Raw genomic sequence first — 18,169 nt, 5'->3', positions numbered from 1 at the left:
TCATGTTAATGAGCAAGTTGCCCCAGGGAGGTCCTGGAGTTTTCATTGACTTTATCCAGAAAGTAACTTTAACTTATGGACAGGGCAGTCCTGCTGCTAATTGGGGCAGAGGGATGGAAGCAGAATGGAGCAGGGCAAGGAGGCCAGGTAGAGCCATAAAAATGAGGGACTGCCCCATGCAACAGCCTTACACTATATGGATGTCTCTGTGTCTTTATTATTGAACCCCGTGTGGGGTGCCCAGAAGCCTCCACAACACACACACACACACACACACACACACACACACACACACACACACACACACACACACACACACACGAGAAGCACTATCACTATCACTACAGGATACTGACACCTGCTGGGCATGGAGGTGCACGCCTTTAATCTCAGCACTCGGGAGGCAGAGGCAGAGGCAGGATTTCTGAGTTCGAGGCCAGCCTGGTCTACAAAGTGAGTTCCAGGACAGCCAGGGCTATACAGAGAAACCCTGTCTCAAAATAAATAAATAAAAATAAAGAAAGAAAAGGATACTCACACCTAATAATAATTTGGAATATATAACACAGTAACCTAAAGGATTCTAAATGTTCTAAATGTTGTTACCATAAAAATCATAATTGTTTGAGGAGCTAGATTTGCTATTCTTACTATTATATAATTGACAAGTCTATTGAAACCACATTCTACAGCATATATGTTGGAGATTGGGCCTCAGATAGTAGGGGAAGGTTTAGGGGTATCCAGCCTTTGAGGTAGCCAAGTCATTTTAAAAATAAGGTAATGTGTGTGTCTTTTCATTCTCGAATCCAAAAACAGCTCCTGGGCAGGTGGACATGTGTGGTCCCCCCTGAAACCCAAAGCGGTGTAACGAAAACTCACCACTACAAATATACAGCTAGTTACTCTGGGTCAATTAGGAATAAGCACTTAAAATGAAGAATCCCGTGAATGCCTAAATAAAACTACCCAAGTATTAAGAAATTGAAAGTACATGTCAGGAATTCCAATTTTTGATAAGATGAAGTTGAGTGGGGAGAGGAAATGAGAGCCATTACACTGGTTCTAAAGGACAATGGCTGTGTCACACATGTAGATAGAGAGTAATAAAAATATGAAGCTGAGTAGGAAATGAAAGGTCTCTTCCTAAGCTTGGTGTTTTCTTTGGAATGGCAGCACAGTCATCTTCACACCATACGCAGCGCTTACACCAGTTTTTCATCACATTTTCATGTAAATAGGATCTCATCTGGGTTTCTCTACTTGCTATGAAAGATTATTTTCTTTCTGTTGTTTCTAACAACAATAACATATGTGAAGCTTTTCAAGTGTTCACCTCTACATAGTATCTCATAAACATCAAATGTTATCATGTATGTTACCAAATGAAAAGGAGGAATGATTTTTTTAAATGGGATGAAATAATAAATGAATGTGTGTCTTACAATGTTTACTATTTCAGAAAACTGTTAAATAATATTAAACAGTACCAGAGCACATAAAGGGTAAAATATGACTTCATGTACTTTTTTTACAAGGAATATGTGATGTTTGAATATACTAATATTAGAATTAGAATCAAAATTGAAAAGCAATCATTTATCAAAGCTCTATGAAGATCAGATGTATATGTGTGTATGTATATGTATATATGAAACATACATGTATTTCAGGATGTATAGTTGACCATTTAATAATGAGAAGTCAATTATTTCAAAATTATTCTCTACTTCAGCAGTTCTTAAATTTCTTCTGAAAACATGTTCAAATGTTCTCTCAGAGCTAAAGTTCATCACGTTATAATTGTGTATTTCAGCTAATGTGAATGACTACCAAAAATGTGTGCACTGTAAGGCTAAAGAGGTTCTATAGTAAATTTTTGTCAGAATTTGATGTAAAATACAAGAGTCAAAAAGGGCATAACTTTATTTTTATAAAACACATATTATAAAAGTAATTATGATAAGTGGATAAATAATGATATAACACAAAGGATAAGATGCTAAAAATTACATGAAGCACATCAACATTAGGAGCCAACTAAATATCCCAAAATTCCCCAGTAATAAGTAATTAAAATGTTACTTAGGTCCTTTATGTTCTCATTTGTTTCTTTGCTTTGATAAACCCCATGACCCAAAAACTACTTGGGGAAGAAAGGGTATATTTCATCTTACACATTTCAGTCCATCCTTGAAGGAAGCCAAGGCAAGTATTTAAGGCAGAAACCTGAGCAAAGAGAATGGAGGAATGCTATTTGCTGGCTCATTCCTAGTCTCATTTTCAGGTACCTTTCTTATAGAGCCCAGGTCCACAGCCTAGGGACGGTATCGCCCACAGTGGACTGGACCCTTCTACATCAATTGCACTCAAGAGGCTGTAACAGTCACACTCACAGGACACACTGATACAGACCATTCTTCAGCTGAGGATCCTTCTTCCTAGGTCTCAGGTGGACAGCCAATATTAGCCTTTACACCTCACTAAGGTAGTTTTTCTATCTTAATGAAAAAAAACCTATATAAAACTTAGAAAAAAACAGTAAAAAAAAAAGAATGCAATACTAATCACACATTAATAACAGCTTGTTTTTATTTACAAAAATTAATAAACTTCATATTCCAATGATGTATCTATGGACTTTGGGGAAAAAAAAGGACTCGGAAACCTCAGGACTCAGTCTTGTTCTTCTGATAAAATCACTAGTCCTTGTGATCTTTTCACTTGTAAAAACTGAGCTTATAATTTGGATTGATAACATACTGATGTCCTCACAGACTTATCTGCATGATCCAAAGTGTGTAATGAGTTCTTATATCAGGCCAAACATTTTCCTGCCGGTTATAAGCAGTATTTGTTGCTTTGCTAAAATTCTATACAACTCCTGGGATTTGTCTCTTATATCTCTTAAGATCCATGTGCTCTTGCAACACAGTGTACACAGTGCTTCTTACTGTAAGAGTTCGGTTGTCTCAGTTTTATGTACTTGACAGTGTTCCTTCCCGAGTCATTATGCATGTATACAGTTTGATTATAATTCACTCGTGGTGAGTGTGCATTTCCCCCATTACTTGCATTTGCAGGGTTTCTGTAAAATGAAAATTTTGATGTTTCATAAGTATAGATTGTTCATTACAGCCATCTTCTTCACATTACAAGATTTCTCCTCCGTTTAATGGAAGAGGGTGAATAAGAGTTGAGCTATTATTAAAGGTCTTCCCTTGTTCCTTTCATTTCTAAAGTTCCCCTCTCATATGAATTCTTTAGTGTCGAATTATCAGTAAATGATTATGGAAGGCTTTGCAACATGGTTGTACTAATCTGAGTTTTCTCTAGTATGAATTCTATAGTGTCGAGTAAAGCCTGAGCAGTTTTTAAAGGCTTTCCCACATTGTTCACATTTGTAAGGCTTCTCACCAGTATGGAGTCTCCAATGGTGTTTAAGATTTGAGGAAGAGTTAAAGGCCTTGCCACATTCTTCACATTTGTAGGGTTTCTCTCCAGTGTGAATTCTTTCATGTTGAGCAAGGCTTGAAGTATAATTAAAGGCTTTGCCACAGTCTTTACATTTGTAGGGTTTCTCTCCAGTATGAATTCTTTGGTGTTGAATTAGATTATAACAATTATTAAAGGCCTTCTCACATTCTTTGCATTTATAGGGTTTTTCTCCACTGTGTATTCGCTGGTGTTTCAAAAACGTTGAGCAAATGCTAAAGGCTTTCCCACACTCATTACATTTATATGGTTTCTCTCCAGTATGAATTCTCTGGTGGTAAATAAGATTTACAGAACAGTAAAAGGCCTTGCCACATTCCTTGCATTTGTAGGGTTTCATGCCAGTATGGATTCGACGATGCTTATACAGATATGATGAACAGCTAAAGGCCTGCCCACAGTCATCACACTTATAGAGTTTCTCTCCCCTATGAATCTGTTGGTGTTGGTGAAGGCTGGAAGAACAGTTAAATGCTTTGCCACATTCTTTACATTTGTACGGTTTCTCCCCAGTATGAGTTCGCTGGTGCTTAGAAAGAATGCAGCGAACATTAAAGGCCATGCCACATTCTTCACATTTGTAAGGTTTCTCTCCAGTGTGAATTCTCTGGTGTTTAGAAAGTGTTGAGTGTACATTAAAAGTCTTTCCACATTCATCACATTTGTAAGGTTTCTCTCCAGTGTGAATTCTCTGATGTTTAGAGAGTGTTGTGCGAACACTAAAGGCCTTGCCACATTCTTCACATTTGTAGGGTTTCTCTCCAGTATGTACTCTTCGGTGAACAATAAGTCCTGAACAATTAGTAAAAGGTTTACCACATTCTTCACATCTGTATCGTTTCTCTCCAGTATGGATTCTTTGATGCTTACCCAGATATGAAGAACAGTTAAAAGCTTTGCCACACACTTCACATTTGTAGGGTTTCTCTCCAGTATGAATTCTTTGGTGTTGTTTAAGGCTGGAAGAATAATTAAATGATTTGCCACATTCTTCACATTTGTAGGGTCTCTCTCCAGTATGAATTCTTTGATGTTGAATAAGGACTGAGTTCCTATCAAAGGCCTTTCCACACTCTTTACATTTATGGGGTTTTGATCCTGTTAAAAAAGTATTTAAGTATCAATAAAAGCATACCATTATATACTTTATACTATACTTTAAAATATACTTTATATTTATACTGCTCATTCTTTTTTGTTTTCTTTTGTTTTGTTTTGTTGTTTTTTGTTTTTTGGTTTTTTTTTTTTTTTTGAGACAGGGTTTCTCTGTGTAGCCCTGGCTGTCCTGGAACTCACTTTGTAGACCAGGCTGTCCTCGAACTCAGAAATCCGCCTACCTCTGCCTCCTGAGTGCTGGGATTAAAGGCGTGCGCCACCACACCTGGCTGCTCATTCTTAATATGAATACTGTACTATATTTTACCAAAAATAATATAATCACCTTAAAAATCAAATAATGAAAAACGTTTTGGTTAATCTAGAAGCAGCATAAAGCTTTGCTAAGGGAACATGTCTGTCAGTAAAAACAAAAGGTACGCAATTTCTAGGAGTGCTCATTTAGAAGGTTATAACAACTATTAACCAATGAAGAGAGAAAATATATATGGCTTGAAATCAGGAATAATATTTTTATAAGCAAATGATAACAATATTGGCAATAGATCTATAATATAGGTACCTTAATGTGTTACATTGTTCATAAAGAATACAATAATTAATACTGTCATGTAGGAAAAATATATTGGATAGAGCTAATCATATTATCATATAATGTGAAGGAGTCTCGACTTAAAATCTGAAACATAGAAAAGAGAGTGTCAAAATCAGAAAAAGAGAATAAATTCGGGAGCCAGAAATTTTTGAAAGACTATCGAAGCTCTGCAAATCAAAATTTATCTAGCTGTGTAGTTTTCAGCTGTGACTACACACTTATAAAAGCACAGCATTTTAAAATACTATCATTGACTTAGCGGCAATAAATAAAAGTAAGCCCAGTGCTCATAGAAATATCAAACCCTAAGCAAGATGGCCCAGAAGGTCAGGAGCACTGACTGCAAGTCTGAACATCTCTCCTCCATCCCTACAACCCACAGGCTGGAAGGATGAAGTCAACCCTTGTATTTTATCATCTGATGTCACAAAGAGCAGTGCCATGTGCACACACATGCACACCTGCACACACAGGAAATCTCTGATGATGCTCATTTGGCTAAGGAGCATGTAAATGGAGTTAGAGATGCTCATCTGAGGTGTTAATGTGTTACTAAGGCTGTTAGAATGGTGTACACATTTTCTGAGTCAGAGAAAGTAAGGTCTGTTATAATCTAGACCCTCCCAGGAAAAATAAAAGGACAGGGACCATGGAGATGGTTCCACAGTCAACATGCCTGCCTCACAAGCATGAAGACTGGAGTTTGTACACCAGAACCTTTGTAAATGTAGGGTGGGTATGGTGGTCAGCTTGTCATTCCAAGCGTGACGAGGACTAACTCTAAGTTTGACTGAGAGACCCTGTCTCACTGAACAACATACAAGTGCTGTCAAAGAAGAGTCTCGACATCGACTGTGGTCCTCCTCAGGCACATGTGTACATGTGAATGTGTATGTACACACACTGGCAAACACACACACACATGCAAATGTGTATACAGATGAGAAGACTACACACACAGATACAAGAAAACAAGTTAAGTAAATAAAGGACTTTGTCAGCCACTGTAAACACATACAAAGCTTCTCAGAGGGAAGGAAGAGGATTGTCGGGGTTAACATCATGCAGGAAAAGCCCCTTGATAGTAAGAGATTTCCACCAAAACACAACTTCTCAATACATGTTTTACAAATTGACTTGTCACTTGTGAGCTCTGCTCACTCATTCCTACACACCTAGATGGATGGCCGCTGATTCTTTCCTCTTCATGCTCCACGGATCTGAACTCTGCTCCAGAAATGTGACCAGGTATGGCTTGGAGAAAGCAAGACCTGTTTGGAAAAGGAACAAGAGGCTTGTCTTCCGCCCCCCCCCCCCAGGAAATTAACATTTGAACCTAGTTCTGTGTATAGAAGAAAAATGTAGAGATGATAAAGGACTGTGGGAAATTTTATGTGTAAATACTTCTGGAAGATTGGATGCTTAGGAGTAACTTATAACCTGCAGATCCTGAGCCTCATCACAGGAAAAGTCTTAAAACTAACAGGTGAGACACTTTCTTTAACACCTGTGTCCTGTGCCTCATGGCAGCTTCTAACATTGCCACTGCAGACGAATACTTTGCACATAAATTTGTTAAAAAAAAAAAAAAAGAAAACGAAAAAGAAAAGAAAATAAAGAAAAAGAAACATGTTTCTTGGCTATATGAACAAGAATTTGCTTTTAAAATGGCCATATGGAACCAATCAACAAGCTGGGCAGTGGTGGTGCGCCCCTTCAATCCCAGCACTTAGGAGGTAGAGGGCAGGCAACTTTCTGAGTTTGAGGCCAGCCTGGTCTACAGAGCAAGTCCAGGAAAGCCAGGGCTACACAGAGATACCCATCTTGAAAAACCAAAGGTAGAGGGGAGAGAGAGAGAGAGAGAGAGAGAGAAGGGAGGGAGGGAGGGGGAGGGAGGGAGGAGCTAGTTAAAAGCACAAGCTCCCATGAACTATTCTTCAAAGACAGGCAAGCAGTCCCATGCTGACAGTGAAATAAGAGTTCACAATGGAAGTGATCCTCACCCAGGAACACAAGGTTGCTGTAATTCTCCAACATCACTTCCTTATACAAATTCCACTGAGCAGAGTCCAGACATTCACACTCATCTGCAGAGAAATCAATGGACACATCTGTGAATGACAGAGGGTCCTGAAATAGAAATAAATGAATAGTATAAATTAAATAAATATAACAGTTAATGATGTCAATACCAAAGTCAGCAAGCTTGCAGTCACCTTTTGCCCAAGGTGACGGGAGAGCGAGAAATGGTTCTAAATTGGTAAGTAATGTTGGTTACATTCCTCAAAACAATCTCCACATAAAAGAAAAGAGAATGAGATAAGGGCTAACAAACTTATGTGGATATAGTTTTATAAATACAAAAATGTAAAATTTAGGTATCCACACACTGCACATTTAATGTTGTATGTTTACATTCTATGCCAGGCATTACATACATCCTCACAGGGGAAAGGCACGGTAAGAAGGCCTCTCCACACTTAGTATACACCATGCTGAGAGCGAAGTGCAGTGAAGATGCAGACCTGATGCGGCAGCTCTGGGCTGAGGTGTCTGCATGTGCACTCATCCACTGGTGGAGTGAAGACAAGTGCACCAAGGGACAGGAGTCTGAGCAGCCAAGGGGAGAATAAAGGAAGACTGAGAGGAAATGGAAGTGCAAGAGTTTTACACATTTGCACATTTCAAACAGGAAAAATAGCACTTGGAATATATTTACACTAAATGTGAGCCTAGCCTTTAAATACACTAAGTGCAATTCTAACACTTTTTTTTTTGTCTCTTTCTCCCTCTCTTTGTCAGGTATTCAGGCATCTGCTATGTTAGAACTCGTGACTCAATTGCATTGCTCTTCAAAGGTCTAGTGTTATCAATACATGACACTACACTTCATTTTTTTCCTCTCTCTCTCTCTCTCTCTCTCTCTCTCTCTTTTCGAGACAGGGTTAGCCATGGCTGTCCTGGAACTCACTTTTTAGACCAGGCTGGCCTTGAACTCAGAAATTCGCCTGCCTCTGCCTCCCAAGTGCTGGGATCAAAGTTGTGCGCCACCACCGCCTGGCTTTTTCTCTTATTTTTAACTTTTCTGCATTTAAGCTCACTTGTTTTTCTTAAATCAGTGTATAAATTTCTACAATGATCTATGAGGTTAGTAATAGTTTTACTGTTTATGATAATCTTATAAAAATGAGGGATTTACATGTTAATAAGGGATTATATAACATTAGATAAATGTGTTTACTTTGCATGGTTTTTAAATAAGCTTAAACATGTTATTGAAACAAATAATTTTACATTTAAAATGCTCAAAAGCCTGTCTTCCAGGCTTCTGAAATACACACTCCAGGACTGTCACACACAGTCACGATTCTGTGCAATAGTACCCTAAGTGTCATACTCCTACCTGACTCCATTGTGCACACGCTGGCCAATACTTCCTGTGCCTCTCTCCTTCAGACCACTGGCCCATTGGAGACACCTGTGTTATTTCCAAATTCTGTGAGATTTATTTCTTTGGAGTCTCTCTATGGCTAAGATCATCTTTTACTTGCCTTTCCAGGTCTGACATAATTATCCCATCCATATTGTTACAGACAATCCCCCCTGTTCTGAGGCTCAACTGGACTGCGCTGCACATAAGTGCATATACATGTGAACCAATGTAGCGCCTCTACTTTCCTTGCTTTGCAAGACCTTCTGCAGCCTGTCAAAAGATTTCCTGATGATGACGGCACAATGCAAAGTCACAGGTGTTCCCTGAGCAGTCTGCAGGCTGTTTTCAGAATTTATTCTCATGTGAAATGTGTAAAGCAAAGCTGTTGGAAAGGATCATGGGTAACAGCAACATTGATACTCAACTGGTGTCAATGTAAATTGGAGCAGACACAGTGAAAACCACTCTGTACCTTCTTTAAAAAAATCAAAATATAACTGCCTAAGCGATCCAGCTACTTCAATCCTAGGTAAACAGCTCCAAAGGAACTGAACCAAGTCTGCATTTCCAGGAAAAGAGCCACTTGGTCATCGTGGGTAGTTTTGATACTTGCATGTATCCACTTTCCACGACACTTGCTCTCCAGGTCTGCACTGTCAATGAGGCAACCCTTTGAACAGTGGCCTCTCCAGGCCTCTTACAGTACCAAGTGCCGGCTGCTTTCCATCACATCTTCATGTCTTAAAAATCAACACTATTTGGGAGAGTCATAGACTACCAAGTCCAGTTGTTGAAATCCAGTGTGGGCCCCCTCCACAACACTCCACACAGCTCCAAGTGCTGTGGAAATACTCACAGAACTCAGAACCTCAATGTTGCTGCTCCTTTTTAAATCACAACTGATTTCTCAGTCCCAGCTAACAAATAGTAATTGTCCCAGGACAGTAATGGGTTCATGTCAGTAGTGCTGGGCTTTGGTAATCACAACTCAGCTGGTACTGAAGAGAAACCAGAAAAAGGTAGGGGGAGCAATTGGAAGATTGTGGGAGTCCTTTGAAACCTCAAGCTTGCCTCCAATGACATACCTCCAACCAGGCCACACCTCTTAATCCTTCCCAAGCAGTTCACCAATGGAGACCAAGTATTCAAGTATAGGAACCTATGGCACCATTTTCATTCAAACCACCATAGAAAGTTTTTCTGTTTTGTACATACAAAGCTCAAAGTATACTATGGTACATGCATTTTTTTAAAACTTCCCTGGTACAGTTCATACAGCTTAGCTGGGACTAAGAAATCAGCTGTGATTAAAAGGAGACCAGCATCATTAAGGTACTATCTTTTGAGGGTTATTTCTTCAGAGTCGGCACAGGGAGACTGTGGTGGAAAGAACTAACATGGCATTTCATACTACCATCTGGACTTCATAGTGGATGATTCTCCCTCACGGTACTGATGCTGAAGCCATGCAAGCAAGGAAAACAAGCTGGGGTTTAGCACTGTGAAAGGCCAGGAAAGGAATTGGTGGAAAGTGCAACCTCAGTTGCAGTGGAGACCCCATGAGTGACAGAGTCATGGAAACCAAATACAAGCAAATGTCATAAGACCATATACCATGATCAGGTTGCTTGTATCCTGAAAATTTAGGATTGTTTCAATCTGACATTTGACAGAGGCAAAAAAACATACACTGGAAAAAAAAGATAACACCTTCGATAAGTGGTGTTTGGAAAACTGGATGACCACATGCAGAAGAATGAAACTAGACCTGTATCTATTGCCCTGCACAAACTTTGATCCAAGTGGATTGAACCCTTCATTTTGAAACTTGAAACACTAAACTGCTAGGAGAACATATAAGCAGTATTCTGCAAAATATAGGTGCACCAAAGAACGTTTTAAACATGATTACTTTTGCCCACAAATTAAGGCCAATGATGGAGAGATGGGATTTCAGAGAACTAAAAAATTAGGTACAGCTAAGTGTGCAGACCACATCCGGAATGAACTTTGGCTGAGTTCTTGCCTATGATTAATCATGAATGAGTCTGCTGACATCTGTCTTTGTTTTTACTTAAGAAGTACATTACATCCTGCCAAGTTCCTGTGCTTAAGCATATGTCCTTGAGAGACTGCCCAAGCCTGAACAAAATGGTCATAAGCATTTGCAGTCATTGTCTAACTTCCTGGAGTTGGTCATGCTTTCTGTTGCTTGCCTTTAAAAGACACTGAGAAAATACACTCACAGCTGGCATGGTATTGACCAGAAGCCCTCCAAGCTCTGTCTCTTGCATCTTCATACTTTCCTATAATCATTCTCACTCCTCCGGGTTCCCAGGCTGATTGACAGGCAGCCTCCAGCAGTTCAGGAAACAACCAACTGAGCTAAGCAGAACCCCACAGGATGGGAGAGAACCTCTGGCATCTGCACATCTGTCTGGGGATCAATACCCAAAATATACAAAGAACTCAAAAAACAAAGATTTAAGGAAACAGATGACACAATTTTAAAAACGAGCTAGGAATTTAAACAGAATTCTCAATAGAAGAAATGAAAATGGCTAAAAAGAAAAATGTATCTCAAAACCTGCTCATCATCTTTAGCTATTCGGGAAATCACATTCAAACAACTGAGATTCTCTCTCACCATAGCTAGAAAGGCTAAGATCAACAAAATAACTGACAACAAATGCTGGCAAGGACTGGATAAAAAGAAACCTTCACTGTTGCCAAGACTGCAAACATACAGCAACTTTGGAAATCAGCATGAAGATTATATCAACAGCTAAATGTTCATGTACTACAGGTGTAAGTTACGCCACTTGTCAGCACGTACAAGGATTGTGCATCCTCCTCCACAAAACCCAGCTCGGCCAGGTGGGTTATTTCTCTGTTCATAATAGCTAGGAAATACAAATGATCTAAATTTCCTTTAACTGACAAATGAATAATAAAAACGTCATATCCTCACACCACGGCACACTATTTAAGCTGTGTGATGATTTGTATATTCTTGCACATATTTGCAGGTGTGGCTTTGTTGGAATAGGTGTGACCTGGTAGGAGTAGGTATGTCACTGTGGGTGTGGGCTTACAACCCTCACCCTAGTTGCCTGGTCTTCCACTGACTAGTCTTCCACCAGCAGCCTTTAGATGAAGATGTAGAACTCTCAGTTTTGCCTGTGCCATGCCTGCCTGGATACTGCCATGCTCCCACCTTGATGATAATGGGCTGAACCTCTGAACCTGTAAGCCAGCCCCAAGTAAATGTTGTTTTTATAAGACTTGCCTTGGTCATGGTGTCTGATCACAGCAGTAAAACCCTAAGACAGAAGTTGGTACCAGGAGTGGGGTATTGCTGTGATAGGCCTGACCATGCTTTTATTTAAAAGAATGTGGATTTTGGGACTTTGGATTTGGAACAGAGTGGATTGCTTTAAATGGGGCTTAATGGATCATTATGGTAGGAATATGGAAGACTTTGTTGCTGTGAGTAATTTGAACTGTGTTGACCTGGCCCAAGAGATTTCAAAGGAGAAGTATTTCAGTATGTGGCATAAAGACTGTTTTTGTGGTATTTTGGTGAAGAATGTGGCTACTTTTTGCCCTTGTCTGAAAAGTCTGCCTGAGGCTAAGGTGAAGAGACTTGGATTAATTGCATTAATTGCATTGACAAAGGAAGTTTCAAAAAAGTCCAGCAGAGACTTTGTTCTCTGGTTAAGTCTCACAAAGAGAAGTTTGAACAAGCATAGCAAACTTAGAAAGGAAAAATATAAAATATATGGTTCGAGTATTAAGGGGTACCAGGAAGTGAAATGGAGCAAAATCCTGTGTTCTAGGAAATAACAGATTAAGGGAGTGGGACTTTGGGGCAAGATCCTACCCAGCTAAATTTAGCCTCTCATAGGCTCTCTTCATGGTACCAAGCCTCAAATCCTTTGCATGACCCCTGCAGTCCTGGGCCATCAACTACAGCTGAGGCTATACCTTCTCCAATGGCCTTCCATGACTTCTCACAGTGCCAAGTCTCAGTTGTTCTTCATGACACCTTCATGCCTTCAAAACCAGTACCACCTGGGTGACTCTTACACATTACCAAGCCCAGCCGCAGCACGAGGTACAACCTTGGCTATCTCTGGAACACAGCGGCTTTGTGCTCCCAGATTTCACCTCAGTGATACTGGTCTCTTCTTAATCACTGCTAATTTCTTAGCTCCAGCTAACCAGTAGTTCCTTCCATTCTTAACTCTAGAGGCAGAGCCACATGGCTGAAGCTGTGGGAGTTCTGCTGCTTGCAGGAACTAGAACATGACCTGCGTGTACTATTACATTGTCACTGGCTTTCTGTTTCCCAAATCCTTCACTGCCTAAACTTGACTATCCTGGATCTTGTTCTGTAGGTTGACCTTGAATGCAGAGATCATTGTGCCTGTCTCCTGGGATTAAAAGTGTGTACCACCATGCCTGGACCTAAATTTAGCTGGGTAGGATCTTGCCCCAAAGTCCCACTCCCTTAATCTGTTATTTCCTAGAACACAGGATTTTGCTCCATTTCACTTCCTGGTACCCCTTAATACTCGAACCATATATTTTATATTTTTCCTTTCTAAGTTTGCTATGCTTGTTCAAACTTCTCTTTGTGAGACTTAACCAGAGAACAAAGTCTCTGCTGGACTTTTTTGAAACTTCCTTTGTCAATGCAATTAATGCAATTAATCCAAGTCTCTTCACCTTAGCCTCAGGCAGACTTTTCAGACAAGGGCAAAAAGTAGCCACATTCTTCACCAAAATACCACAAAAACAGTCTTTATGCCACATACTGAAATACTTCTCCTTTGAAATCTCTTGGGCCAGGTCAACACAGTTCAAATTACTCACAGCAACAAAGTCTTCCATATTCCTACCATAATGATCCATTAAGCCCCATTTAAAGCAATCCACTCTGTTCCAAATCCAAAGTCCCAAAATCCACATTCTTTTAAATAAAAGCATGGTCAGGCCTATCACAGCAATACCCCACTCCTGGTACCAACTTCTGTCTTAGGGTTTTACTGCTGTGATCAGACACCATGACCAAGGCAAGTCTTATAAAAACAACATTTACTTGGGGCTGGCCTACAGGTTCAGAGGTTCAGTTCATAATCATCAAGGTGGGAGCATGGCAGTATCCAGGCAGGCATGGCACAGGCAGAGCTGAGAGTTCTACATCTTCATCCAAAGGTTGCGGGTGGAAGACTGACTTCCAGGCAACTAGAGTGAGTGTCTTAAGCCCACACCCACAGTGACACACCTACTCCAACCAGGTCACACCTATTCCAACAAGGCCACACCTCCAAATGGTGCCACTCCCTGATCCAAGAATATACAAATGATGACAGTGGCATTGACTAGAATGTGTCCATATTATTTTAATATAGTTAGATAATACATAGAGGGCTGGTGAGATGGCTCAGTGGGTAAGAGTACCTGACTGCTCTTCCGATGGTCCGAAGTTCAAATCCCAGCAACCACATGGTGGCTCACAACCATATATAATGAGATCTGACTCTCTCTTCTGGAGTGTATGAAGACAGCTACAGTGTACTTACATATAATAAAAATAAATACATCTTAAAAAAATACATAGAAAATACTAGTATTTACGATAATGTAGTTTAAACCCATGCTTCTTAGGTATAGATTTTAATGCTGTAAGTCAGTCTCCAGCATACAAATCAATTTGACTGGTGTGGCAAAAACAGCACAAATGGCAGGGTGAGGAGACACGTGTATACAAAGGACGGGATGAGCAGCCAGCTGTTTACAATCACAGTTCCATGAGTGAGCCACAGCTCTTCAACTTCATCTCTCAATCTTTCCACAAGAAAACAAATTTCTTACATCGCAGTCTCTGGTGCAATTTTATGAGTTAATATCTTCTAGTATTTTCCAGTCTGTACTATAGGATCAGTGATAGCTGGGAAGGTACAAAGCTCAGAGCGCCCCCTCTATGAGGTTTTGGTTTTGGTTTTGTTTTTTTGTTTTTTGTTTTTTGTTTTTTTTGTTTTTGTTTTTGTTTTTTGTTTTTTTTTTGCCTCATACAGGTGTGTGAATGTGAGGGTTCTGTCACAGTGGGTAAAGGAGTGATTCCTATCCAAAGTGAGCCGCCCTGAAAACTAACAATTTATCACAAAGAAAACGGGACGAACATCCCATACACCAAACTCCCCCGCAGAACTCCCTGTCCTGGAAACTATGAGCCACACGAACTCAAAACCAGAGTCCTGGGCCTGTCATAGAATATGGGAGGGCTCAGAAAAACCCACTTGCTCTAGATTTCCTGAGGGATCTGACAATAGCAATGTGAAAGCTAGTAACAGCAAGCTTCCCCAGCCAAGGGGCTGTGTGCGCTCTCATCATAGCCTGCTTCCGCACGATCAGCCAAGCCACCCTGCTCTAGCCATGTGGTGTGTCTCAGTGTAGCTCCTTGCTCCATTATCATAAGGTAAAATTGTGTCAATGTGCATTTTCCCTCCTGCCATACGATTCTAGGTACACCTGAGCTTTTAAAGTCACAACATATCGATCAAAGTAAGACGTAAACTCAATACACAGTGACATTGAAAGGTGGAATCATATTCCTACAACAACCTCTTTAAATCTGGTATTTTAAAAGTAGCCTAAAGGTATTGAAAAGCCTTGGGCAATAGCGCTCTTTTGGAGATCTTCGCATAGACTTGTGGGAAATGCAGTCCCTCTAATCATGACGTCACTAGACAGGATTCAAGCTTTCCGATCTCCATTCTTGCACTAGCAGGCCACCTCTCAGGTCCCTGAAACACATGATTGACTCTGGCAGTCGCTCCGTCCTAACAGAGCATTCGCTCCTGGCACCGTGCGTGCGCCCCACCCCTGCACTCTGGCCAAGCCTAGATCTGCATTGCACATCCAAGTGGGCTTCTCTCCGCCTCCCGCCCAGCCCTCACCGGCTCCCTGCACGCCGGACCCGCCCAACCTCAGAGTTCATGAGGTTTGCAAGTCTAGGCTGCACCCGGGACCAACCTCCATGTTAAGCGCGAAGAACAAGCCACACTGTCCGAACTTTGAGAACGCCGCAGAGTTTGGAGAATCACAAATGCAAAATGAACCCGGAAGCACAGAGAGCAGAGTCCTGTCTAGCGGGGTCATGCAGAGAGAAACTACATTTCCCAGAAGTCTATGCGAAGGACTGCCCTGAACCAAAGAAGTCAGAGGGTTTATAGGTCATGGATTGTATTTAACTGGAATTAGGCTCCTTTAAAAATCCCAAATTTACAAAGGGCAATTTGCGAATATGAGTGCAGCCTTTTACAGTAATGTGTATTAAGTTTACTTCTTACTCTGATCAATGCTGTGTCTTAAAAAGCTCAGGGGTTTGAGACAGAAGAATCACAAGTCTATGTCCCAAATTACACACTACCAAAAGAGATGGGGGGCTACTCACTGGTGAAGCACTTGCCTGGAGTAAAGGAGGCCTAGGTTTAACATCCATTATGACACTAAATCAAAGAGGAGAACAAAAACAAAAAACAGAACAATTTTGGTGTGTACACTGAAATCCACAGTTTGGGGCGGATATGGGCTAGGAAACACAGATATCTCTTACCGATAAGCCCCAGAAACCCTTTGAGATTTTCTTCTGTCCTTAGTCCCTTGTCCACACGTTCCTCAATTAATCCGTGTAAACAATTTAATATTTGAGAGAGCTGTGCCAGAGCTTTACCGGATTCTCTTTCACAATCTCACACAACTATTCACCACCAGATGTTCTTCCAGCTCCTGGCTCTACTCTCAATGGGAGGAAAACTGATCTTGGGCTCAATATGGCCAGTGAACTGACTCTTGACACACTATTCATCACTCATCATAGGATTTCTATCATAAGAGATTGCCGCGGAGCACCACAGTCAAGTATGAGGGTCCCTGGAATGAGGGTCCTTGAAGCTAGGTGGATAAGGTTTTGACAGTGACAAATAGAAACAAACACATAGGCAGTTTGAATCTGAGTGTATTCTGCAGCTCTCAAGCAGGAGATATTATACATTAAAAAACTAAACATTACATCTCTTAGAAACTACATCCAAATGAAACATTCACAGATACCAACAAAAATCATTTGGCACAGTAAAGTAGAAAAATCATCCAAGCATTACAACTCTGAAACCATGTATTCAGTGCATTGCAAACAGAACAGGTAACATCATCATAAATCATCAAAATATAACAATTCTAAAAGGATGTATCCAGTGGGGGCTGCCGTCCAAAGCTAGTGGCATATTTCTAGGAGCAGGTTAATAAATCTTTAATGATCAGTGCTAAACTAACTTTCCAGCCCCATGGAATTATTTAACATCTAGTGCCTGATTTTTTATAATCTTCAGTGTATAAATTTAAACTACTTTAATTCTTCCTAATTAAGGCTTTCTTTAACATATACCAAAATCCACCTCCGATGACACATGTGTAGCCATATGAAATTTTATTGTTGGGAAAGTTTTTATCATAATAATTTTGTAAATGATTTAGAAAGTAAAGTGTTGGTTTCCCTGGGGTTAAGGTCATGTTAGTGGCCCAATCTCTAGGGATTATTTCTTACCCATTATTCTCACTTAAGATCTTGGCCTAGGCTACCAGGAACATATAAATAAGAAAAGGAATAAGAGAAAACAAAACAGATAGATTGACATGAGAACTACGACTCAAAATTTTTTCTCTGGTGAAGAGTTCAACAACTGGTTCCAGGAGGCCTCCCCCTTTTGAGGTCAATTGCCTTAGTCTGTGGAACTTGTAACACAGATCCTACTGGAGGTGGTGTGGCAAGAGGTCTGCTCTCCCAAAATGCCACCTGAACCTCCCTCACACTCCTTGCTGGCTAGTGAGACCAGCCTGGCCTGACTCAGTGTAGGGTAACATGGAGCAACTGAGACTGCAATGCTGAAGACAGAGGTGGATCCAGCTGCAGCAGCAGAGGCAGAGGAAATGACTCCCCCTTCCTGCTCCCATTCTCTCACTTTTGCTTGAACCCTTGCACCCAGCAGGGTGACCTCTGTGGAAAGACTACAGTACACAAGCCCACAGACTACCATATGCAACTCTAAAAAAAAATAAACCCTTTCCTCCACAACTTGATTTATGGTCATGGTATTTCATCACAGCAATAGTAACCCTAACAAGGGCACTTACCATATGACTCAGCTGTACCAGTTCTTAGCAAATGCCCAGAAGAGCCTCCAGTGTGCTTCACAGACACTTGCTCAGCCACGACCATTGCTGCTCTACTTAGTAAATATTAACATTCCAAATGTCCTTCAATAGATTAATTGGTAATAAAAATATGGTCCATATGTGAAATGGAATGTTATTCAGCTGGAAAGAAAAATCAATAATAAAATTTTCAGATAAATAGAACTGGGAAAGAGTAATTGTACTGAGCAAGGTAACTCAAACCAAGAAAGACAAATATCATATGTTCTCTCTGCAGTTGCTAATTCCAGATGTTCAGATGTGAGTAC

The 18,169-nt window shown here is 40.5% G+C and overlaps 1 protein-coding gene and 1 long non-coding RNA gene across 2 annotated transcripts in view; one reads left to right on the top strand and one right to left on the bottom strand.

Annotated features, from left to right (window-relative positions):
* The window catches only part of 4930525G20Rik (RIKEN cDNA 4930525G20 gene), a 34,392-nt gene that overhangs the window by 1,409 nt on the left and 14,814 nt on the right, over nucleotides 1–18,169 (top strand). Inside the window, exon 2 of the long non-coding RNA NR_045194.1 lies at nucleotides 8,800–11,516. This is a non-coding gene — a long non-coding RNA (RIKEN cDNA 4930525G20 gene). The remainder of the gene's footprint in view (nucleotides 1–8,799; nucleotides 11,517–18,169) is intronic.
* On the bottom strand, nucleotides 2,577–15,761 carry Zfp273 (zinc finger protein 273). The gene is made up of 4 exons (NM_198322.3): nucleotides 15,681–15,761; nucleotides 7,210–7,336; nucleotides 6,382–6,477; nucleotides 2,577–4,593 (listed from the first exon to the last, which is right to left on the bottom strand). Exons 1-4 carry the CDS (start codon nucleotides 15,684–15,686, stop codon nucleotides 3,317–3,319), a joined length of 1,506 nt encoding a protein of 501 aa, NP_938081.2. The 5' UTR covers nucleotides 15,687–15,761; the 3' UTR covers nucleotides 2,577–3,316.

This window comes from Mus musculus, chromosome 13 (genome assembly GCF_000001635.26).
Source record: "Mus musculus strain C57BL/6J chromosome 13, GRCm38.p6 C57BL/6J".
Lineage (NCBI taxonomy): Eukaryota > Metazoa > Chordata > Mammalia > Rodentia > Muridae > Mus > Mus musculus.
The sequence above is the reverse complement of the archived record's forward strand: the minus strand, read 5'-3'. Positions and strand labels throughout refer to the sequence as shown.

Coding starts and splice junctions, on each gene's coding strand:
- Zfp273 (NM_198322.3), bottom strand. Junction 6,478..7,209: donor CAGCAACCTTGTGTTCCTGG/GTGAGGATCACT, acceptor TTTTCCAAACAG/GTCTTGCTTTCTCCAAGCCA. Junction 4,594..6,381: donor ATCAGCGGCCATCCATCTAG/GTGTGTAGGAAT, acceptor CTTTTTTAACAG/GATCAAAACCCCATAAATGT.